At 35.3% G+C, this 25,488-nt stretch overlaps 1 protein-coding gene across 8 annotated transcripts in view; it reads left to right on the top strand.

The window, feature by feature from the left end:
* kcnip4a (potassium voltage-gated channel interacting protein 4a) overlaps positions 1–25,488 on the top strand; it is a 245,740-nt gene that overhangs the window by 173,621 nt on the left and 46,631 nt on the right. The window contains exon 1 of one of the 8 annotated variants that reach the window (XM_073859359.1): positions 7,479–7,685. The exons of 6 other annotated variants lie outside the window; for them this stretch is intronic. In XM_073859359.1, the coding sequence (XP_073715460.1) occupies positions 7,583–7,685 (103 nt within the window). In that variant the 5' untranslated portion in view covers positions 7,479–7,582. Of the gene's footprint in view, positions 1–7,478; positions 7,686–20,890; positions 21,282–25,488 lie in introns of those variants that run through there. One more of the 8 variants, XM_073859360.1, reaches the window with a different exon arrangement.

The raw sequence follows: 25,488 nt of genomic DNA on the forward strand, positions 1-25,488 counted from the left end.
GCACTTTTTTTGGACTTGAAGGTCGTGGACTATTGCTGGACCCCGTAACATTACATTTAATCAACAGAAAGATCTAAAATATTTTCTAAAATATCCGAAAATGTGTTTGTCTGAAAAACGATGGACATATGCAACTTGGACAGCTTGGGGGTGAGTAAATAATGGGTTTAATATCGTTTTTGGCCGAACTATCCCTTTAATTGACGAGATAACTCATCAACGGTGGGCAAAGAGTTAAAGGTACACACACACAAAAACAGTGCGTTTTTTGCTTCCACGCAAATAGGGGCATTTTGGACATGTTATAACAAATGATCTGTGGCTTGAGCTGAAACTTTTGAGCTGAAACATCACAGACACATTCTAGGCACACCCGAGACATTATATTACATATTGTAATTCTAAGCCCTCTAAATCACATTTTATTTGTACTATTTCTTTCAAATGTAAATTTCCCCTTGAGACATTTAGTCTTTGTGTTTGCTTTTGTTCTGCACATGTTCGTACAGTTATTGTTTTTCAAGGCCATGTTTTTTCTTTGTCATTTTTCTTCCCATTTTTGTGTGTTTTATTTTGAACTAAATTCCCTGTCTGCAGACTCTTAAAAATAAAGGTGCTTCATGATGCCACAAAAGAACTATTTTGTGCTAAACGGTTTCATAAAGAACATTTAGCGTCTAAAGAACATTTCTGTTTCACAAAAGGTGCTAAAGGTACTACCTTTAATTGAACGGTTCTTTTAGGAACCAAAAATTATTACTGTGTACCTTTTAAGAGTGCATCAGAGACCCTCACAAATGTCAACCTGATAATTCCATTACCTCCAAACCCTTTTTCTTCTTTAAGTTCTTATGAACCTCAATACAAATCTATATTTTTCCATATTCAAATGATTTTGTTAAACTTAATCACCTCATGTATAATGTAAATAAAGTAGTCTAAGAATGTTGTGGTTAAGTGCAGTCAAATTAGCATTTAAATTGGGGTGTGCTCAAGAGCCCTTTCTGTGCCTTGGTTGAAAGCCTGCTTTAATTCAATCCTTCTCCATGGGACTTTCAAATGTATTTTATTGGAGAATTATACATAGGGTTCAATGAAGCCTTTAAATGACATGTGTGGCTTGTCATGGTCTGCTATCATGTAAACATAGGGTCTTAGTATGCTTGCATAGCCATGCATGTTAAGATGTTGTTGCTTTGGGGAACTTCTAACCTTACTGCTCAGTAATCTGCAAAGTGTTTTGTAGTAAAGCATGAAGAAATTCCTGTCAAAAAACTTTTACATGATGCTTGAAGAAGTGCAAAATTATTGACTAGGGGAGCTTTAAAAAGAGTTAATTCTGGCAAAGGAACCATTTCTTCCTCATCTTTTTATTATATTATATTGTATTAGTACCTCAAAGGTACATATTGGTACCAAATACATATCTATACCCAAATAGTACATATAGGACCTTTTAAAGGGTACCGTCCAGTGACAGCTTTTTTGGATTTTTTTGAGAATGATACAGGACAACAGATACAGCCAGTGGTCCTGAAAATTTTATTCATATAATTGCAGTGCCTGTTGCTTAGCAATAGTATAAAAATGGCAGCAGACATAAAATAATCTTCTTGCAATTACCTATATTGGCCACTTGGGGGAGACAAAGTTCTGTTGGACCACAAACTTATCTTCAGTGTTGTGTTTGTTTTGGATTCCTGTTCTAAAGTTCACTTAATCACTCTTTTTTTACACTTTTATTTATGTTTGTACATATCATTGTAACTCAATGCAGAGTCATGATATCTTCTTTTAAAATGAAAAAATTAATAAACACAAATAAAAGGCAAAAAAATAATAAAGATGTATTAAGTTGCTTGTGGTCTAGCAGTATGATGGAGGACATTCATTACTTTCAACACCCCGTAGACTGTCTTTTTACAGGCACATATATCAAGTGTTAACAATCCAACACTAAGCTGATTAGGGACCATAGAGGGGAAATAATTAATTTTTGTCTCATCTATCTAAATGTCCTGTTTGTGAATCTGTCTCTGATGTGGCTGCTTGAGCTGGTGGTGCAGTTTTTGCCTTTGACAAATGAATGGTGACTTAATTTACCACTCAAATTTAAGTTTTTAACTTATGATCCGTTAAGCATCGTTTAGAGTAGTAATGCTAGTTAATGTTTCAAAGGTGCAATGTGTACATTTTAGAAGAATCTATTGACAGAAATGCAATATAATATACATAACTATATTATCGGTAATGTATAAATATCTTACATAATGAACTGTATTATTTTTATTACCTTAGAATGAGACGTTTTTATCTACATACACCGCGGGTCCCCTCACATGAAAGTCACCATTTTGTGCCGCCGCATGCTTCTACAGAAGCCCTAAACAGACAAACTTCTCTATAGAGCACGCTTTGTAACTATGTAGTCTTACCCTACATTAGCTACAAAATTGAACGACACCGAGTGACACGCACTCGCTTGATGGGCGTTCCTTGGCTAGTTTCTAAAAGCGGTATCAAAAGTCACTTTAGAGGTATTGTTAAGTTACAAGACCGGTGTTTTTGGATTTAAAAGTATTTATTTCTCGATAAAAGTAACAAAATATGTGAGATAAAATGCCAAACTTATCAGATATATACATAAATACGCATTTTCCGCCATCTTGAATTATTTTCTCAGACTCGACCACAGACCTACATCACGCTGCTCCTTCACTCCGTGAATGCCGCGAATTGAGCGTTGCCGCGGGAAACGCGCGAGTTGAAAATGTTGTACTTTTTGGCGGAAAAACGTGCCAACCAATCAGGGGCTTGCTCTAGTAGTGACGTGATTACAGAAAGCGAGCGGAGTCGCAGAAGCCCCTCCCATGACGCAAATTTCCGCCTTTAAATTAAAGTCATTATACTTTTTAAACAATTAAGAACCTTTTTAAAAGATTGTCTGTGGCTCTATCTTTAACCCTTTACCCACCATTTGCATGAAAAAATGTGCAAATTTGCATGAAAAAACGTATTCCTGATGAGTTTTTTAGGGTAATCTGTAATACTGCGATTCTTACTCAATTTATAAAAAAACTGAAGAAAAACATTATTTATTAATTTTACACTGCGTTAATGTTTTGATAATCGTTCTGAATCTGATCTCTAACCAAAATTCCTTCACAAAAATGCCAAATTTTTTGCTTTTTGCTAAAAAAATATTTTTGAAGAAAAGTACCCATATTTAAGAGTTTATAAGCAGAGAAAAATAATACAGAAAGGATGATACGTTTTTTTCCTTTTTGTTTGCTTGTTTATTGTTAGTTTGAAAGCAGAGGGTCTGTTATTTCATTTGATATATTTGTATGTTTATATGAAGAGTTTCGTTGCAAAACGAGATAACCACCATTTTCTTAATTGTTCAGAAATCACTTTTTTTGGTTGTGCATTCCAATTAATTTCAATGCAACTGCAGTTGGTTTGTTTTGATTTAAACCTTCATAACTTAAAAAATACAGCTAAGTAGCACCATAAAACAAAATAATAACATGATAACATAATAATAAACATGTTTTGACAAAAATGTTAAAAAATGGATTTATCTCGTTTTGGAACGAAACTCTTCATATATTTTAGAAGAACATTTCCTGGATTTTTTTTTACTTTTGTGAAAATCACAAAAAATTCTGGCGAGCAACTTTAAAAAAAAGGGAATGAGTTCATACTAACAGTCCAAATTCAGACAACATTATATTCACCAAGCATGGTTGTGCTAACTTTAACAAACATTTGTCAGTATGTGACCTTGCGGTTCTCAAGACGGAAACTCATGAAAATGTAATCATGGTGTGATCGTAGCATTGACCTCTATGTAGTTGTGTCCATGCTGCCGCTGTCATTAGGGTCCTATCTGTTACCATTTTATTTGTGGCAGCCGAGATCCCTCTAAATATAGCTCAGGCCACTGATGGCTGCCTTTGTGTGTCTCGTGCGTGTGTTATATCTGAGAAGCAGATTTCTTTCTTTCTCACCTGTGTAAAGTGAAAGGGGTGTGAATGGAGGATTCACACATGGGCATATTGTGTGCATCTCTGTCTCTCTTACTTATCTATAGGTGTCTTTGTTGCTTGTGTTTCTATGGAGACGATCCTTTTAAAATATCTTGATTTGTAGATCTGTGCTTCAAGCCTTCTGAATGAATTTAAATAACACAGCGTGTATGTTCATGTAGGAGAGTATGTCGATGTAGAATACCTGAGCACAATGGGGGTAATCATTAAATACATTGGGTGCTCATGGGGCAATCAGAGTCTGGTTGTGCTAATCTTCAATCTCAGCAAGTGCTCTTAACGGCACATGATTGGCTATGTTGGAAATTATAGGATTTGTATTAAAAACTTTCTATAACTTAATGCTTTATACCTTTGATTTTGTTTAGTTTTTTTACTAAAAATAGAACTCAGAATTTAGCTTAATACATGATACACTGGCTAATTCATCTTGCAGTAGACATCATTTCACCATTTGTTAAAGGGATAGTTCACCCAAAAATGAAAACAATGTCACCCTCATGTCGTTCCAAACTCGTAAGACCCCTTTTCATCTTCAGAACACAGTTTAAGTTGTTTTATATTTTTTATATACAAAAATAACAAAAATGACGACTTTGTTCAGCATTGTCTTCTCTTCCGCGTCTGTTGTGAAACGCATACGTGAGACTAAAGTCACGGGACTGCAGTGACGCGGATGACGTACGATGCGGCTGATATTTTATCTGGTGCACCCCAGCTATTTTTATTTTTGTGTGCCCGGGCTTCGTTTACAGTCTGAGGGAGACGCATGCTGTAAGATTGAAACAAAACTTTTTCCAACAAAAAAAACGTCATCTGCATCACTGCAGTCACGTGACTTTAGTTTGGAATGACATGAGGGTGGGTCATTAATGGCATTATTTTCATTTTGGGGGGAACTATCCCTTTAAGTAGACCTGATGTAGTCTGCCTATGAGTTAACCACTTTTAGCAAAAATAAACTTGAAATTGTTCACATGTTGTTTTTGTCAAAATAGCTTACAAAATGTAGGATATTCCTTCATGCACTGTCAGGTGCAAAACTATGTTTTCTGTCGCTGGGGTGGTACCCTAAGGCCTGGAGTATAAGTTTTTTACGTGTACAAGAACGTACATGCACTGTCGAACGCACAGCTTGAAAAGCATTATTTATTTGACTTGTACGTTTATACAGACGTTCGACACATGCGCATTGAAAGAGTTAAAGGGATAGTTTGGCCAGAAGCTAGTTATTTTCATTTATAAAGTTTTAAATGTGGATAGTTCTACAACAAAACGGCATGGATTACCCTCGGAAGGCCTTTGTTTATCATCGTGGGGCTGTTTGGATTTATTTTGTGAAGGATGGATGCACATTTGGACTTTAAGGACGTGGACCCTATAACTTTACATTTGATTAACTGAAAGATCTCAAATATTTTCTAAAATAATTGAAAATGTGTTAGTCTGAAAAACGATGCACATCCGCATCTCGGACGGCTTTGGGGTAAATAAATCATGGGTTTAATAAAATTATTTCTGGCCAAACTATCCCTCACTGCAAAAAAATGACTTTCTCACTTAGTATTTTTGTCTTGTTTTCAGTAGAAATATCTAAAAATTCTTAAATTAAGATGCTTTTTCTTGATGAGCAAAATTACCCAAGTAAATAAGTCTAGTTTTAAGACAAATGATATACAATTTAAGTGAAATTGTCCTTAAAACAAGCAAAATTATCTGCCAATGGGATGAGAAAAAAAATTGTGAAATAAGATTTATTTTTTCTTAAACACTTAATTCAAGTAAAATTTTCTCACCCTATTGGCAGATATTTTTGCTTGTTTTAAGCACAAATTCAACTTAAATTGTATGTTTTTTGTCTAAAAACTAGTATTATTTTCTTAGGTCATTTTGCTCATCAAGAAAATACATCTTGATTTAAGAATTTTTAGATATTTCTACTGAAAACAAGACAAAAATACTAAGTAAGAAAGTCATTTTTTGCAGTGCTTTAACATTTACTGGTACAAAATTGGTCCCTAAAGGTACACAATAGGTCTTCAGGGTCTGATGTTGTACTCCAAAATGCATTTTTAAAAAATCAATGTGTTGTATACCCATAAAGATATGAAAATGAACCTTTGACGGTACCACCCAAGTGACAGAGAAGGTACAGACTTGTATACCTTTATTTCTGACAGTGTGTTAGCAAAGTCAACAGTGATCACAAGGAGTTTGGTTTCATTTATTTTATTTTATTGCTTTTTTGGTTATGGTTAGACATCTATTAAATTTTCACTGACTGCTCAAACTGTGTATTGCTTTGGCCTACTCTGTAAACACAAAGTGATATTACTTGCTTTATCTTAGTAACCCCATCTTACACAGCAGCATTTTGAGAAAACGTTTCTGGAAATTCAAACAAGAACGCTCCCAGAAAAAAAGGTACAAAAGCTTTCACTGGGACAGTACCCTTTAAAAAGGTACTATTATGTACCATTTAGGTACCATTAATGCACTCTTTAGGTACAAATATGTACTTCTTGAAAAGGTACCATTCCAGTGACATCTTATGTACCTTTGTTCTGAGAGTGTAAGCTACCAAAGGATTTTAACGTCCCCCTAAAAAAATCACTAGTATTTCATGTCTAAAAATACCTGAATAAATCACAATTTACTGTCATTGTGACCTCGCCGTTTCTGGCAATTATGTGAGAGGCGGCAAACCTTGTTCAGTTTAATAGAAACAATACACCTTCATTAGCGGACAAATCAAAAGGCCTCTTGTTCTAATCAAATCACCCACCGTAATGTGATTAAAGCCATTCGAAAAAGACAAATAACCATTTACGACAATCACTCAACCTTTAGAGCAAGCTTCGAATTATTCACGTGAATGACAGGGATACCTTTACATTTATAACACCTGATCTGAATAATAAAAATGTTTTTGTTGCTTTGAAAAGGGCATGTGTTTATCTCTCTCGTCAACTCCTCAGTGATAATGCCAAGAAAACAAAACAAAACCGTGACACACAAAGCCTTGCACACAATATTCCAGGAATAAACTCATTGTGTACCGTTGGGTCTTTACTTTCGTGGATACAAAACCGGTTTCCTTGACAACATGTGGTCTGTGTGTCATTGCCCAGAGGTTTTCCAAGCCTCGGATGGACACATGCTGCTTTTGTATGAAGACGAGTTTCACGGGCCTTCAACTGTGCGTGCACGTCAGGTGTGGCGATATCTACAGAAGAACGTCTGTCTGACTAAGATAACTGTGACCAGCTCTGCATCTTGAGCTTTATAACAGACTTTGCTCTCTATCTGTATTTTTTGCTTCCCAGTTTTCCTTTATTGCCATGTTTTGATTTCCTCTCTGGTCCCTCCTTCTCCCATGATTTTTTTGTCTCTTCTTTTAATTTCACTCTCCGCCCCCTCGGCTCTCATCTCCTCTGTTCTGTGTACGAAGAACCAGACTCTTTGAATGATGTTAGAGGCAGAGCTCTCTGTCCAGTGCAGCGGTCAGAACATGACCTGACCCAGACAACATGATCAACCTGGAGGGGCTGGAGATGATCGCCGTCCTGGTTGTGGTTGTTGTGTTTGTTAAGGTTTTGGAACAGTTTGGACTTTTAGAGGCAAACTTTGATGGTAAGACATTTTTATTGGTTGCTGGATTAACAGTGTTTGTGCACAGATACCTTGTGCTTGTTTCATTTTGATCAGCTTTGTTTAAACTGTATGTATACAGTCACGTAATGTAGATCTTTAAAAATCATTGTAGCTTTAGTAGATTAGTTTTGTCAAAACAAAGGTTACAATGTTGCACCTTGTAAAATTTAGAGCAAAACGTGCAGTTAATAGGACGGCAACAGTGTGGAAAAGATTTGAAATGATTTGCACTACTTTAAAAGGTAATCCTAACGCAGTTTAACAACAGCATTTGATAGCAGGTGTTTTTCTGAAACACTCACAGATCTGTTCTTTGTAGGTTTGGTGCTTATAAAATATTATTGTGGTAATCAATAATAAGAAATAAATTGACTTGTTATTATTTTTTACAATGAGGAAAGTTCTCAGCTGTGCAAGATATTTATGAAAAAGAACTATTGAACTTTATTTGATATTGAAAAATGTTGATAGTAAACCACAATGAAATGTGGAGACCTGGAAATCTGCAAAGACAGAATTGGTTATTTTATAAACTTTAAAAAAAATGCTTTATTCTGGAAATACTTTTTAAATAGAATTGTTTTAATAAGATAGTGTTACTTATCTAGTTAAAAAGTATTACAGAAACTATAAGTAATATGAAGAGTTTGGTTCCAAAATGCAATAAATCCGTTTTGACTATTTTCGGTAAAAATGTGTTTTCTATACCAAGAAAGTGACAAGATGAAAACCACTATTTTCTGTTACAAACTTTCACATAGCATCTTTAGGTTATAATAACATTAAAAATTCAAATCCATCATTTGATTTTTCAAAGATTTATTATAAAAACTGATTAAAAAAACTATTAAGAACTCTGTCATTGCTGCTGTCATCCTTGTGACAACAAGCAACTCTTGTAAATTATTCAATTTTGATGGCTTACGTTTCCACCACAGGTTTATCAATGCCATCAAAAGTATTATTTTGTTTTTGTTTGTTTGTTGATGATCACGAAGTACAAAGTAAATGAGGAAAACTAGGATTTCGTGTGTATTCAACGTACCGCCATTGTTGTTTACAATGCGTGGAATGGTGCACTGTGATTTGTTGAGCGGATTTATTGCATTCTGCAGAGAAGGAGGAGTGGCGTTTATCGCTCTTTGGGAAAAAAAGCAGAAAAGATGACTGAATATCATGCCGGATATCGGTTTTTGCGTAAAATTAATAATTTACTTTTTAATACTGACCTGATAAAATACTGATTTTGGTGGTAACTCTTTTTTTTTAATGCCGTTTATCGCGTTTTAGAACCAAACTCTTCAAATGTACGGCTGACTTGTTGCCTCTCTCCCTCATGAGGAACAGGCTTGTTCGACTTCATGCGGCGAATAAGGGACAAACTGTTCTATAGATCGTGTTTTGTCACTACGTTGTCTCAGATAATGACGTGTTTGTGTTGTGGCGGCAACCGTAGCTTCACTATGTGTTTTGAAAGTGAGCTGTGGAATGAGCCATTGGTTGCAATTCGCAATCTCACCACTAGATGCTGTTAAAAATCTACCCAGTGCATCTTTAACTTTTTTTAAATGTATAAAATGGGAATTTATGTGTATGTCCTTTATACTGTAAAACTATTTTGTGTAAGATGATACATTTGTTTTACTTGTGCTTTTTGAAAGTCCAAAAGTTACAAAAAACTATAAAACATAGTAAAAATGGATTAAATATTTATTTTATTAAGTGTGATTCTTATGCTCAGCAGTATCCCAGTGAGTACTGTAGGTTTAACTAGTGAGTGAGACTACAGACAAACATTATATGAGATCTTGGTCTGCTTCTGTGCTGCTCTGCCATTGCTAGTATTTTCAGTATTGCTGGTACAGATCCAGATAAAGAAGTAATCTCTTTCTTATAACCATTATTGTTACCAAACACATTCATGTGATTGTGTTGACTTTGTTTCTAGTTTGATCTGTTTGAAACATTGCATTTACTTACCCCCTAATGACAATTCAGGAAAGATGTAATGAGAATTTACTGTAAAGCACATTAGGCTTGACAGAAAGTGATGCATGTCCTTTATTAGGAGGCCAAATTGCGTGTAAAAAGTCACATGACTCCCTAGACATTATATATGATGTTTTTCTTTATTCTCTAAAGCAGTGGTTTTCAAACGGGCCGCGAGATGGTTCCCGGGGGGCCCCCAGTTTTATGAAATACATTAATTTATTGTGAATTCTGTGTAATTAAACCTAAAAAAATAAGGCTACTAACCAAAGGCACTATTTTTTGTATAATTTAATTTTTTTTTATTAAAATGTTGAGTTTTAGAACAGTTTTTGTCACAAATTTTCTTTGGGGGACCGCGAAGGAATGCACCGTAAACAAGGGGGTCCGCATGCTGAAAAAGTTTGGGAACCACTGCTCTAAAGAAAATAATTTTTAGGATATAAATACTGTATCACATGTTTGTTTGGCCTATGTCATTTCTATGCATTATAAACAGAAATGGAGAAATTCATGCTTATCATTTATTTTGTGTTGGAATAGGTTGAACAAACAAAGGCTAGTTAGTTGCTTACAGAAGCATTGATGAATAGTCTGTTGTGGATATATCAAGCTAATGGGGCAGTCGTAGGTACAGTGCATTATTTAAATAAATTGATTGATGGCAGAAATCCTATACTGAAACCATCAGGCTGCCAAAATCCACTAGTGGTATTTATGCTGATTTATAATTCATATTTATTTACTTGTTAAAATGTTGAAATCATATTTAATTTAAAGGGACACTGCACTTTTTTTTGAAAATATGCTTATTTTCCAGCTCCCCTGCAGTTAAACAATTAAGTTTTACCGTTTTAGAATCCATTCAGCTGATCTCCGGGTCTGGCGGTACCACTTTTAGCATAGCTTAGCACAATGCATTCAATCTGATTAGACCATTAGCATCACGCTAAAAAATAACCAAAGAGTTTCAATATTTTTCCTATTTTATTCCTTGACTCTTCTGTAGTTACATCGTGTACTAAGACCGACGGAAAATTAAAAGTTGGGATTTTCTAGGCAGATATGGCTAGGAACTATATTCTCATTTCGGTGTAATAATCAAGGACTTTGCTGGCGTACCATGGCTGCAGCAGGCGCAATGATATTACGCAGTCCCCAGTTTTTGAAAGGTACCAAGGGGACTATTTTCGGGTACTGCATAATATCAAAACTGTTTTATCTAAATCTCATGTTGTATTTTCCTAGAGCAAAGTTGTGCTCTCACTGACATGCAGTTAAAAATAGATGCTTTTCACAGTCGGATGCAAAATAGTTCCTTTCACCCAAGTCACCTCCTCTCTGTTAGACTGACAGTGAGTGACAGCGGTGTGCCACCAAATGACACACGCGTGATATCGGAGGAGATGAGAGCAAAGATGACAGATGTGACAGGCTCTTAAATAGAGCCGGAAAAATGATGATGGATTGCGTTTTGTAATTGTAACAAATTATACATTAAAATAAGCGCTTAAGACGACCCTAACAGTAATGGAAGTTTTGACAAGTCTGACAAGAAGAAAAATGCATGTTTGCATTTACATCCTTAAATTTTGAAAACAGCGACTGCTGTGCCAACACACATTCAACAGGGAGCATCAAACAAGTCTGTCATGCTATTGAAGTGTTAAAGCACGGGGTTTCGAATAGCAGGGTCGGGTTAACCCATGTGTAAATCAGTGTGAAACCAAATGCTCACACATAGGCACAAATGAGTCTCACATCAGGCCCGAGATCACTGCTTGCTAGACCATCTGCTTTCCTGCTGTGTGTCCTGTTGGATATGCTTCAGATATGTACTGTAATATAAATTGAGACTGATACCACATTTGTGATTTTAGGAGCAGGAAACATTTATCCACTGTTTGTTACATTGTTAAATACAATGCAATGAGACATTAAAAGATAAGATGCATATTGTTTAAAGAGATTTCTTGCAGTGATTTTTACTGAGCCACATGATGGCATCACAGCCGTACATTTTATTTCGTTGTGCGTCATAGCAATTTAATGCATCTTAAGACTCATCTAAAATCACTCATCTCCTGCTTTTCATTTGCTGGTAACATGTTCTCAAACCTGAAATAATTGTAAGATAATGCACACTTTGAAGAAAAACAGGTTGGCATATTTTACACGTGAATAGCCAATTTCACTGCATAAAATTGTATTTTAAGATTATGGTTTTGATTTACAACCACAGGGTGAAATATAAAAAGTTAACATGGGTGAAAGTCCAAAGTAATCTTAGGTCACATCATGTTATTATGCATTTCTATTTTGCAGCTCAAACAGATTTTATCACAATAATAGACCATAGGTGTGAAGTGTGTAGGCGCAGGTGTGTTTTTGCAGTCTGGGATTGTTTGGGTGATTAAAGTTTACAGTAGTTTACACATAATTGCACTTTATATACATCATTGAAGTAGTAACACCGCTAAACTCGAGTCTGAATACAGAAGAACCAGAGACATTTAAAAGCAGCAGTCAAGAGCAATTCATGTTTTGCTGTTTGTCATTTGGATATAGATTCAATAAAAAACAAATCAAAGCTAGACATCATTTTAAAGGTGGGGTGCACGATTTTTGAGTCAGGCCGAGTACCAAAACACACTTGTAGCCAATCAGCAGTAAGGGGCGTGTCTACTAACTGACATCATTGCCTGGGTTGCGTATGTGTGGGGCGGGTCTATCAAAAGAAGGTCCCGATTCTATTAGCGTAGGGGCGTGTTTGTTTAGGTGATTTCAAATGTCAACATTGGCTTTCAGAGATCATGCACCCCGCCTTTAAAGCTCACGTAACACACGCTGTTTCTGCATTTCTGATGTTAATCTGGAGTACCTATAGAGAAGTATGACATCCTTTATATCTCCGAAGAGTCTTTAGTTTAATCAGATTTATAAAAGAAAGATTAGCTTTAACGATAACGTACGAAAAAATGAAGAAGGAGGAGTTACTACCGCGGGTGGAGCGAGTACGAGTCATGCAACACTATACAACAGTGTTTAACTTATGATTCACTATATGTTCGTGTCATTTATATAATATGCACGCGCATATTTCCAACATAAGACAGAAGTCTTACTTACCGCATGCAACTCGTTACACAGTTGGGAAAATCCACCGCATCAAACACACACGCAAACCTCCGTTGCTACCCCGAATAATAAACTATATCCATTGTATTCATAAGACTGGATTTCTTCTCCTTACATCCAAAAACACACTTCTTCATTCGTGCCATTGTTGAGTTTTGAAATTAAACAAAGCTGTCGCGTGATGTGAATGTTTGTAAGTTCTACTTGTGGTTGTACAAGGGTCATACTTGTAGTTCGTTTCGTTTGGTTCTTCTGGTCCGGACCAAAAAAGAAAACAATTTAAGTCCTGGTTCGCTTAGCATTCACACTTTATCAGCGAATCTAAAGATAGTGAACTTAAATGCATAAGGATAAGGTCACTACCCAATTGATCGGCTTTGATGATGAATTTTATGCAACAGAAGTCTGATCATCCACAATAACAATGCTGCATGCTGGAGTAAACATGCTTATTTTATGCGTCTTTATATGGAGGTATTATTAACAGAGCTCATGAAGATATTTTATTATCACCAAACATTTTTTAAACATAAGCATTTTGTGCATTTTTCCAACATATGCTCGATGGATCAAATGTTAATGAGGCTTTTTACCTCGTCGTTGCTCCACGTTTGCCCTCTGCACATTTTGTTTATGCATACACCGCTCATCCCGCCGTAAAATCCACGCTGTTGCGTCTTTATATTACGGAGCCCCTAAGGGAACATAGAGAAAAAATTAAATAAAGTTTAGTTTTGCGTGCAGCCTTTCGTTTTTATGTGCGCATGTGATAGTTTCACGTGCGCATGAAAACAAAAGTCTCATGTGTGCACGCGAAAGTTTCACGTGCGTGCGTGATAGTTTCCCGTGCGCTTGCGAAACTAAACTTTCGATTTTTTTTACTCCAATGTCACCTTATTATATATATATATTATATATATATATAATTATATATATTTTATATATACATAAAAAATATACCTAAATAACATTTTTCTTAAATTCATACATGTAGGTCCTATGTGTGTATTTGAAGAGTTTCGTTGCAAAACGAGATAACCACCGTTTTTTTAATTGTTCAGAAATCTCGTTTTTTTGGTTGTGCATTCCAATTCATTTCAATGCAACTGCAGTTGGTTTGTTTTGATTTTAACCTTCATAACTTAAAAAATACAGCCAAGTAGCACCATAAAACAAAATAATAACATGATAACATAATAATAAACATGTTTTGACAAAAATGTAAAAAAATGGATTTATCTCGTTTTGCAACAAAACTCTTCATTTATAAATACATAATATATATACACATGACACACACATATATACCAACCAACTATTTTTTACAGTGTACTGTACAGAAAATGACTAGGGCTGTCAAAAGATCATCGGGATTAATCACATACAAAATAAAAATTTCTGTTTGCATAATATATATATATATATATATATATATATATATATATATATATATATATATATATATATATATATATATATATATATATATATATATATATATATATATATATATATATTATGCAAACAGAAATTTTTATTTTGTATGTGATTAATCCCGATGATCTTTTGACAGCCCTAGTCATTTTCTGTACAGTACACTGTAAAAAATAGTTGGTTCAACTTTAAAATGTAAGTTACGAAGTTGCCTTAAAACTTTTGAGTTAATTCAACTTAAAAATATTAGTTGACAATTTTTTTTTTTACTTTTTGAGTCAGCTAATATTTTTAAGTTGAATGAACCAGGTAACTTACTTTTTTAAATTGAACCCCAAAAAATTGACCAACTTTCCACAAGTGACAAAATAAAAAAGTGACATTTAAAAACTACACTGTAAAAATTCTTTGCTCAGATTTACGTCATTTAAGTCATTTCAACTTACTTTGATTTATCTTGATGAGTTATTATAACTACAGATGAGTTGTTATAGCTATAGTTGACTATAGTTTACTTTTTTCAACTATATTTTATAAGTTGTAGCAACTCATCTCTTGTCAAGATAAATAATAGTAAGTTGACATGACTTGTTAATCTGAGTTGAATTCAAAAAAATTTAAGGCAGCAAAGATTTTTTACCGTCTATCTGTATCCATAGTGACAACAAAATGATGAAATGAAATGAGATGGCATGTCATTTCAAATATTTATAATTAGCTCCTATGGCAGATTGGTTGGGATGCTTACCATTTTTATTCACTTACATTTACGAATTTGGCAGTTCATTTTATCGAAAGCGACTCGTCTGCAGTGCATTCAAGTTTTTATTGTTTTAAAAAAAAATTATCAGTAAGTTTGTTTCCATAGCTCAGACATTGCGTGAGCAACACAAAGGTCATGGGGACACACATAATGATGTATAAATGCCCATTAAGTCCCTGGATAAAAGTATCTGCCAAATGCATGAATTTTATGTAAAAGTGTGTTCAGTGGAAATCAGACTTAAGACATTTGTGATGCAAATGCAGTGCTCAACCAACTTATCTGCACGGTCCTTAATATTCAATGTAAATAATTTGCCACAGTAAATAATGCATTAGCTCATTTAGCTGCTTTTTGTAATACCGATTCATTTTAACATTGTGTAAAATCTATTCTTTGGCAGACAGATGGAAATACTGTTCACTGTTATCAGACAAACATCCTTGTCTTTCTACCCATTGTGAGCAGCTTTATTCACCATATCAGCCTGCAAACAGTGCAGTGAAGCACAAAACCTCACACACCCCTATCAAATATCAGTTTTAACCACAATGGTTTGCTTATCTCACGATTGGTTGGCATCATTTTCCTGGGTGTAAATCCTTCTTGAGTCTGCTTGAATTGGAGGCAGGTAGAGGATCCCAGTTTAAGCCCCTGCAAAATATTGTGTGGAGATTTTAACAATTAGCTTTATACACACATATGGTTTGGAGGTTTTGGAGGGCAGATAAGTGGCACAGGTGACAGCACAGGTACCCAGGCTCTGGATTTTGTGTTTATGAGTATGCAGAGAAAAACAGGTTTGATATATTCAACAGTATTTAGGACAGCCACGGTTCACAAACTTTAATTACTTGAAGTACATTTCACACATAATGCTTTGGGGAATTTGATTTTACCGCTTTCTACAGTAAATATTGGAAAGCAATGTTGCTTTGGATGGCATAGGAGATTTTGCCGGAAAGCCTGAAATGATTCCTGATTCTCAGCAATCCTCCAATTAGTTGAGCTGTCAGATATCCCATGGCTTATCTTTGTTTAGTAGCAGCATTTCACATCATTAGCCTTTAACTTTATAAAGAATATCAGGTGAAATTTTAGTACAAAATGGATTGTGTTGAGGGTTGTTGGGAAAGTGATTCGTTTAGTTTTTCCTACAACGCCATTAGCTAGGTATTTTCCTTACTGTATTATTCATTAGGTGTTTTTTGTGTCTTTTGTGTTGTCACTCAGCAGCTTGTCTCACATTGGTGCAAAAGTTAAAAGGAGTGTTATGCCTTCTGACACAATTCTGAAAGAGATCTGACCATCCTGACTCTATTTTACATTATATAAGATTAAAATTGTTAGACATGGAAAAATAATTTTCTTTCTTTTATTTAATCTTTGGATAACAAAACACATAAACTCACAGGTGACTTTAGGAAAAACAGCAGGGAAAATAAATATTTGACACATCAGAATTTTTATTAGTAAGGGGATTGCTAATAGGGCTGGGTGGCAAGGGCCTCCCGATACGGTACGTGTCACGATACATGGGTCATACATGGGCTCTTTGAAAGCTACAGGTGTTTTAAAATTTATTGCCATTTTCTCACACCCTCTAACTTCTGAGAAATTGGCCGAATATGGCAGACAACTGGACAGTGACAACTACAGCAGCGGCAGAGGAGGTCATTTGACGCACACAGAGGGATGTGATGGGTTTTTAAAATATTGATAGCAGAGATCAAAATATCGATACACTATCGATACAGCTAGCTATCACGATAGTTAGGTGTATCGATATTTTTGCACAGCCCTAATTGCTAAGTGGGCTATTGACACACAATTTCTACCAGATGTAGCCATCAAGCCAAATATTGAATTTATACAAAGAAATCAGAACATTTAAGTATACAAGTTGAGTCATAATAAATAAAGTGAAATTGCATAAGTATTGAACACATGAAGAGAACAAGGTGAAAAAGAACTCTCTCAAGATCTCTTAATCTTATCGTTGAAAAGCATTTTGGGAATGGTTATAGGTGCATTTCCAGAATGCGGAATGTTCCTGTGAGCACTGTGGGGGCCATTTTTCCGGAAATGGAAAGAGCATCACTTCACCATAAACCGGCTACAATCAGGTCCTCCACGTAAGATCCCTGTCCGAGGAGTCAAAAGAATAATCAGGAAAGTTCTCCAAGAGCCAAAAAAACACTCGGGCAGAACTTCAGGAAGACCTTGCATCAGCAGGTACTGTTGTTTCAAAGAAAACTATAAGCAATGCACTGAACCGCCATGGCACCCATGCACGCTCACCATGCAAGACTCCATTGCTGAACAAAAAGCGACTCGGTTACAGTTTGCAAAAGAGCACTTGGAGAAGCCTGTGCTGACCTAAATCCCATAGAAAATCTATGGAGATAACTAAAGATTAAAGTTCAAATAAGAGGCCCAAGGAACCTTCAAGATTTAAAGACCATTTGTGTGGATGAATGGGCCAGAATCACTACTGAGCAATGCAGACGACTGGTCTCTCCGTACAAGAGGCATCTAGAAGCTGTAATCACCAACAAAGGCTTTTCTACAAAGTATTAAATAAAGTGTGTTCAATACTTATTCCCTATGTCATTTTACTTTATTTATTATGACTCAACTTGTATACTTAAATGTTCTGATTTCTTTGTACAGTATGAATTTAATATTTGGCTTGATGGCTACATCTTGTGGAAATTTTGTGTCAATAGCCCACTTAGAAATCTTCCTACTGATAAAAATGCTGATGTGTCAAATACTTATTTTCCCCGCTGTATAACAAGTGATACTGGAATCAATCCAGTGTCTTTTGTGTACTCTAAGCTCAAACAAGACAGACTTTTACCTCAAAGAGCCCTCTGTCAAATAGACCTGGTTTGATGAGACTCTCCACAGGACAGAGGCTTTGACGGTTAAAGAAAGTATGTAATCTCTTCACTGAAACCGATTTCATAACCAGCAGAAATCGAAGAACAAAAACCATTCACATCCTTTGATAGAGATAAGAAATTGAACATCAACACAGTCTGACAAGTGGGGCATGTTGTCACGCTATAGGGCTATAGCAGTAGTTCTCAAACTGAGGGGGTGCCAGGGGGGGCAGTTTTATGACATTTTAAAAAATACATTAATTTATCATAAATTCTGTAATTATCCATCAGAAAAATAACGCAAATAACAACAGCACTGCACTGTATCATTTAACTCTTTCCCCGTCATTGACAAGTTATCTCGTCAATTAAGAGAAAACATTGGCATAAAAAAACGTGTTTTGGAAGAATTTTTATGTTAATCTGCCCAAGAAATTGATTTTACCCAATTTATGAGAAAACTGAAGCCAAAACGTTATTTACTAATTTTAAACTCTATGTATGTTTTGATCATCATTCTGAATCTGATCTCTAACAAAATTCCTTCACAAAAATGCAACTATTTCAGCTTTTTGCAAAAAATATATATTTTTAGAGAAAAATACCCATATTTAAGAGTTTATAAGCAGAGAAAAAATATTAATAGGATGAAACTGTTTTTCCCCCGTTTTGTTTGTTTGTTTGAAAGCAGAGGGTCTGTTCTTTCATTTGATATACACTGACCTAAAGGATTATTAGGAACACCTGTTCAATTTCTCATTAATGCAATGGTGTGGGGGATGTTTTCTTGGCACACTTTAGGCCCCTTATTGCCAATTGGGCATCGTTTAAATGCCACGGCCTACCTGAGCATTGTTTCTGACCATGTCCATCCCTTTATGACCACCATGTACCCATCCTCTGACGGTTACTTCCAGCAGGATAATGCACCATGTCACAAAGCTCGAATCATTTTAAATTGGTTTCTTGAACATGACAATGAGTTCACTGTGGCCTCCACAGTCACCAAATCTCAACCCAATAGAGCATTTTTGGGATGTGGTGGAATGGGAGCTTCGTGCCCTGGATGTGCATCCCACAAATCTCCATCAACTGCAAGATGCTATCCTATCAATATGGGCCAACATTTCTAAAGAATGCTTTCAGCACCTTGTTGAATCAATACTATGTAATATTAAGGCAGTTCTGAAGGTGAAAGGGGGTCAAACAAAGTATTAGTATGGTGTTCCTAATAATCCTTTAGGTGAGTGTATTTGTATGTTTAAATCACAAAAAATGGCTAGCGAGGAATGAGTTAATGTTTTATTCAAATTCTAAGTTTGAGTTTGTTTTATGTCTTGAATTTTCGTTTTGGGGAGCGCAAAGGGATGCACCCTACACAAGGAGGTGCACACGCCAAAAAGTTTGAGAACCTCTGGACTATTGTAACAATAGAAACCTTCATTAAATACCCTGTTAATGACTTTTCAATATAAAACTAAACAATTAGTGAAACAGCAACGTGTGGTTGTTTTCTTGTGTTCACCTTACAGCTATTTAAACTATATTCTTTAAGTCACATAAATTTTAATCAGTGTGTTTAAAACCAACAAACAAACCCACTGATACAGAAAACAATCTATAAAGTTACATTCATATACCTTATGATTCAAAACATTTTTAGTATAGCCTTTGTGACATGTTTGCCATATAATAACTAGCCCCACTGTAACCTTTGGTGCAATTATTTCTGTCAAATGCAAATGTTGATACTCCCTGCAGTTCATTGTCTTATTGGCAGAATATATGAGTAGCTAAATATTCCTGATAATTCCCAAAGGCTAGTGTCATAGTTTTATTAAAACCAAGCTATTATAGGCAGATGAAATCAAAAACCAAATGAACAGACTTTAAAAATGGCCAAAGGTGTAATTGGAATAATTAGGTGAGTGACTTTAATATCTCTAGACTAAATTATTTGCCAGATAAAGAGGAGTTAATCTTTTGGGGCAAAACCTTTAGGCAGTAAAATGCCAAAATTGCCAAATTTTTCAGTTATGGAAACTTGTTAACTGTAATATATGTAATGTCAGTTGAGCAACCATATTAATTTTAAACCCTATTTCATGCATAATTTCTATTATCATGATGATCATAGAAGAGCCACTACTTTTGAGGAGCTAGAAATTTCATTTGCTGGTATTCAAAAAAAACTGCACCTTTTTGAATGAAGCTGCGCCTTTCTAAATGAACCAATCTCTTATAAAGCTATGATTATTATTTTGTGTGATCTGTTCATGTAAACTTAAAATCCCCTGAACGTAATTGCAATGCATTTCATATGTAGGCCAGAAGGGGGCAGTAGTCACGTGCTTATATGGACAGTGCATCATTAGTTGTTTTTATGGGATTTTTGGGTAATAAGATTGGCATTTCAAAGCATTTGTAGTGTGCTAAGATATACTGTAGTAAAACCACATTTCTTGTTTTCATTTGTAAAAACCCCAAACATACTGTAATAACTCTAAATGTACTCTTTAAATACCATTTTTTAAATTAAATATGTGCAATTTTGCATTTAAATATCTTTTCTTCATTAAGCGAGTGTACTTAAGCTATTGAGTAAGACAAGACAAATCTTCCTCGGATGTGGAATCAATACTTTTGTCCTTAAGCGGATAGATATATTGTGTAAACAAATGCATACTGTTTTATAAGCATGAGTTCTTTAAACATTGATTTTTGCTCTGGTTTAAACAGCTCAATATAAATCTATAGGTAATGACATTGTTTACAATCGACATGGACAGTGTTTAGGGTATGAATCTTTAAATTCTTACTAGAAAGATACATAGAGTACTGTACTGCTCTCTCTCTCTCTCTCTCTCTCTCTCTCTCTGTCTCTCTCTCTCTGTCTCTCTCTCTCTGTCTCTCTCTCTCTCTCCCCTCCCTTCACACCAAAACTCTGAGTCTCCATGTATTGTACTCCAGTACACATTTTAAACTGACAGTGCAGATTGGCTCAAACTCTTCAGCTGGACTCTCGCTCTTTAACTTTGTCGTTTTGGGGGACCCAGATCCCAAGGGCCACACCACAGCCTCCCAGCCTGGATTTAAATCAGGAGTGGGGGGGAGCACCACGCAGGTGCCTCGGCTGGCCCGGCCAGTGCAAGCCGGAGGTGGAAGGGAGCAGGACTGAAAAAAACTGGAGCGCGGAGGCTGGCGTAGGGTCAGGGGACTCGATCAGGTGGCATGAGTCGGAGCAGGGGTCCGCGTTAGACGCCATGTGGGAAACGGAGGGTTTTCAGACGCTTGGTATTGTGGTGCTCGTGTGCGCTTCGCTCAAACTCCTTCACCTGCTGGGTCTTATCAACTTCTCAGAGGGTAAGAGAAAGATTAAGAGAGGCTTCGCTCTAGCAGAGTGCATTAAGACTGAATAAATTTATAAGGTAAATTCTTGGCAGGTTATGATTTTGTTTAACCTTTCTTTATCAGATTTCATGCATGTATACAGTATTGATTCGAAAATTTGAATTGTGCGTTTGTGGATTTCATAAGTGAATGTGTGTATGTGAAAAGAGATAGAAAGTTAGAAGAAATATAGCTTTGGAGAAAAGCAAATGTACACACGTGAAATCTTTTTATTTCCTTAAAAGTACACTGAAAAAACAAACTTTTTGGTGAAGTAATATATATTAGATTAACTCTCATAATGTCTACATAATAATATTAACATTTATTGAGAACTAGATTTTCCTAAGTAAAATGATGATAAATACACAATTAATTAATGTAGAAAATTAACTGTGTGGGAAAAGTAAGTTTAGATATGTTCTTGTATTATTTAACTGTTTTATAGTCACTGCACATAGTCCTAAAATAATTAAGTAAATTTTAATCAAAACCTTTAGGAGATTCAAGAAAAAAATCTTAGTTCAATTAACTTAAGAATATTAAATACATTAAACTAAAAAAATTCAAGTAATGTTACTTAAATTTATTTGCATATGTTGTAAGGAATACCCACAATCCTATGTGCCTGAATATTTTTTATTTTTAAAGCTTTATCACAGAATAAGAACTGATAAGAACTTTATCTACTTAAATATTTGTTAATAAAATGTCATAAAGGTTTAAGCTCTTATATCTTTGTTGTTGTTTTGTTGTAAATGATAATTTTGTGAAGTCACCGTTCAGGTGATCAGTGTTTCTTTACATGAACCCTGTTTAGAACACTATATTGTATTTCTCTCCACAGTGCTTGACAATGCATGTCAGAAACGCAGTTTGTGTGCGTTTCTTTTCAGAATCAAGTTTATTGAATTTTGTGTTATAATGCCATTTATAACACTAAAAATAACTAAGTCCATAGAACTATGTTAAAGAAAATAACAAACAGTAAATAAGTTTTATTTAATATTTTTAGGACAGCAATGCTTCAATTTAAAAAAAAAAACTAATAGACTTTACCTAAACGATTAAAATAAATCTAACTTCTAAAAAATTAAGTAACATTTACTTAATTATTTTACATATGTTTTTCATGCATTATTAAGTCAATTATATTTGATAGTACTAGGTAAGTTGTACTTTAAAAAGCAGTACATTTTACTTAAAAAAAGCTTGTACAAATTGTTACAAGGATTTTTAAAGTAAATTTTACAAGTTTTTTTGTGTGTGTATTGAATAGAAGAGTGGGCTAATTTGAACTTTTAGTAATTTCAGAGAATGTTATAAATCATGTGGGGCATGTTGTCACACTATATGGGTTATAACCTTCCATTACATAGACTGTTATTGACTTTTCAACAATTAAATAACAAAACAATTAATGAAAAAGCAAAATGTAATTGTTTTATTGTGCTCACAAACAGTATTGTACCGCTAATGCGTGCACAAAATTCACAACTAGTTAATCATCTCATTGTATATTTGAATCCCATACTACAAGTAGCCAAGGTTACTCTTTGGGCCAATTACTTATTTCTGTCACATGCAAATGTTGATACTCCCCTTATGCCGTTCATTGCCCTATAATGGGAGAAAACATGAATAGCTGAATATTCCTGATAATTCCTAAAGCAAGTTTCACATAAATGGGATAACAAAAACTATAAGAAACCCACAAAAATCAATAACGGATTGCACAATGATTTCAGAATACCCATTTGCATTTCCAATGCCTATGCCGGGACATTTTTGCTAATTTTGCAGTAATTTCATACATTTTATTAGTGTACACTGTAAAAAATTAGCTGTAATTATGCAGCTGGTTGTCAGTAACTTACTGTAGAAGAAAAAAACTGAAAATGTTTCATGTTCATTTAACTTTGAACAAACTGTTGACAGTAAATAACATAAATGTAAAATCTACAGTAATTTACTGACAGCTAGTTGCCAGTAATACCCAGTTATACTGTAATTTCTACAGAATTTTTTACAGTGTATTTATAGTTAAATACCTTTACGTTAGTCTTATTACTAACAATACTAATTTGATAGTAACAGTATTGATAATCAGGTTGTTTTAGTCCATTCCACTTTATAAGAAATATCCAGATATGAAGATTTTTTTAACAACTTGAGAACTGTTTAATTTTGTGTATAGGTCAAAATAAAAAATGATACACACTTGCATACTTATTACATACTTATTACATACTTACCTACATACCCATATTTTTATCTGGGGTACTTTTCTACATGCAGTTTGGGTAAATTGGTGATGCCAAAATGTCCTTCCCAAACTTGTGTATAGATTAATTTATGTGTAGATTAACCGGATCTCACCATGAATATAGCCAGATGCTGGAATGACGTTAAGAAATAAACAAACAAATAAATATAGTCAAAATCTCACATTTGGTGTTGTAAGACATCAGCAGGATGGGCAGAGATCATTACTCTCCCTCTCTCTGTTCTGCTTGCTCTGTTGATTAAATGCACTTCTGTAACCCAATTCACTTTCAAAGCGCTTCATTTTCCAGGTTATATTTTTAATGTCTCTGTGGTTTCATTTAAACGGTTCATTTACTGTCAGTGTTCAAGCTAATAGGAAGTTATATGAACAGTGGATTAGTATTTCATGTGGTTTATGAAATGTCAAACTCTACCCTATACTGAAAAATCCCGCAAAGACCAGCATTATCTGGTAGCTGGTCTTAACTGGTTTAAGGTTGCAGTAGCTGGTCTAAGCTGGTCCTCCCAGCCTGGTCAAGCTGGTGGGTAAGCTGGTCTTCCAGCCTGACCAGCTAAGTCCAGCTAGACCAGCTTAAAAAGTGACAAAAACACAGCTAGACCAGCTTAAAAAGTGACAGAAACACAGCTAGACCAGCTTGCTACACCAGCAATATCAGCTAAAACCAAGCTGGGAGACCGGCTTAGTTGGATTTTTCAGTAGGGTAGTGGCTCTCTTGTAAACGTACAGATTACATCACACAAGAACTTCTGTTACTTGTTGACAAAAGATGATATTTGCCCTTGAACCCATTCACCGACAGCAAATATCAGTAAATATTTAAGCCCTGACCTCAGTTATGATGTCACCGGTCTCACTGACCCTAGATCAGGGGTCTTTTGATCATTAAGGTGTGCTCAGCACCATAGATCTCAATAAGACCAACAACAAGAGGTCGCACACCAAATCAGCCTGTTAGTGAAGATATATATCACCCAGTTGACCTGCATACACACACATACAGGAAAAGTGTGACTCAGGGAGGCATAAAGTGCCCATTTTAAATTAACAGCGGCGCCGAGCATTAGCAGTGAGAACATTGCGGTCATTACAGTGATGGTAGACTTGCAGTACCCGTGGCCTTTGTCTCTGACGTGTCTTTGTAAAAGATTTAAATGTCTTTGTAGAACATTTAAGTTTATGACAGAGGTCTGAGGATGAGCTTTACTTAGAAAGTTAAATGGCAGGATAAAGATCCGGGGTGAGCAGCTGTCAGTTTTTGCTTTCATTAACAGAAGTGCTTAGGTGCTGATTAATAATGACTAGCAAAACACCTACACACACTCAGCTAAAAATTGACAGGGCTCGATTGAAATTTGTATCTGACAGACAGGGCGAAAGTCAAATAAAAAGTGCAGTGGTCTTTAAATATCCAAAGACGAAATGTGCCATGTCACTCTTTTACTGTAACATTCGTCTCTTGGTTTTTTGTTGGTTTGCCAACACAATCTCATGGCAATTTGAATTGTACCCTATATTTACGAGGTGGCTAATTCGTCTGAATTCGTACGAACAAATTTTGTGTGAAGTTGGGTTTTGGGGTGAATTTAAAAGATTGTAATATAGATACAATTTCCTGTGAGATCACGTTGTGTTTGTCCCAAGCCAACTACAGGCTCAACCAGTGGTTTCTCATGCATTGCTGTTGTATTAGTGATAGTTGTGTAATTGCATAAACCAGTTTAAGTAGAACATGCAGCAAACACGGCTTTTCCGAAAGTAGTTCTCAGATATGTAAGAGTTATATGGCCAGAGTATGGTTACAGGCATTTTCAGAAGTGTCCTGTGTAACAGGGTGCGTTTCCCGAACAACGACGTAACTCGCTGCTGAACCACCATAGTACAATGCATAGT

Source organism: Misgurnus anguillicaudatus, chromosome 21 (assembly GCF_027580225.2).
Source record: "Misgurnus anguillicaudatus chromosome 21, ASM2758022v2, whole genome shotgun sequence".
Classification (NCBI taxonomy): Eukaryota; Metazoa; Chordata; class Actinopteri; order Cypriniformes; family Cobitidae; genus Misgurnus; species Misgurnus anguillicaudatus.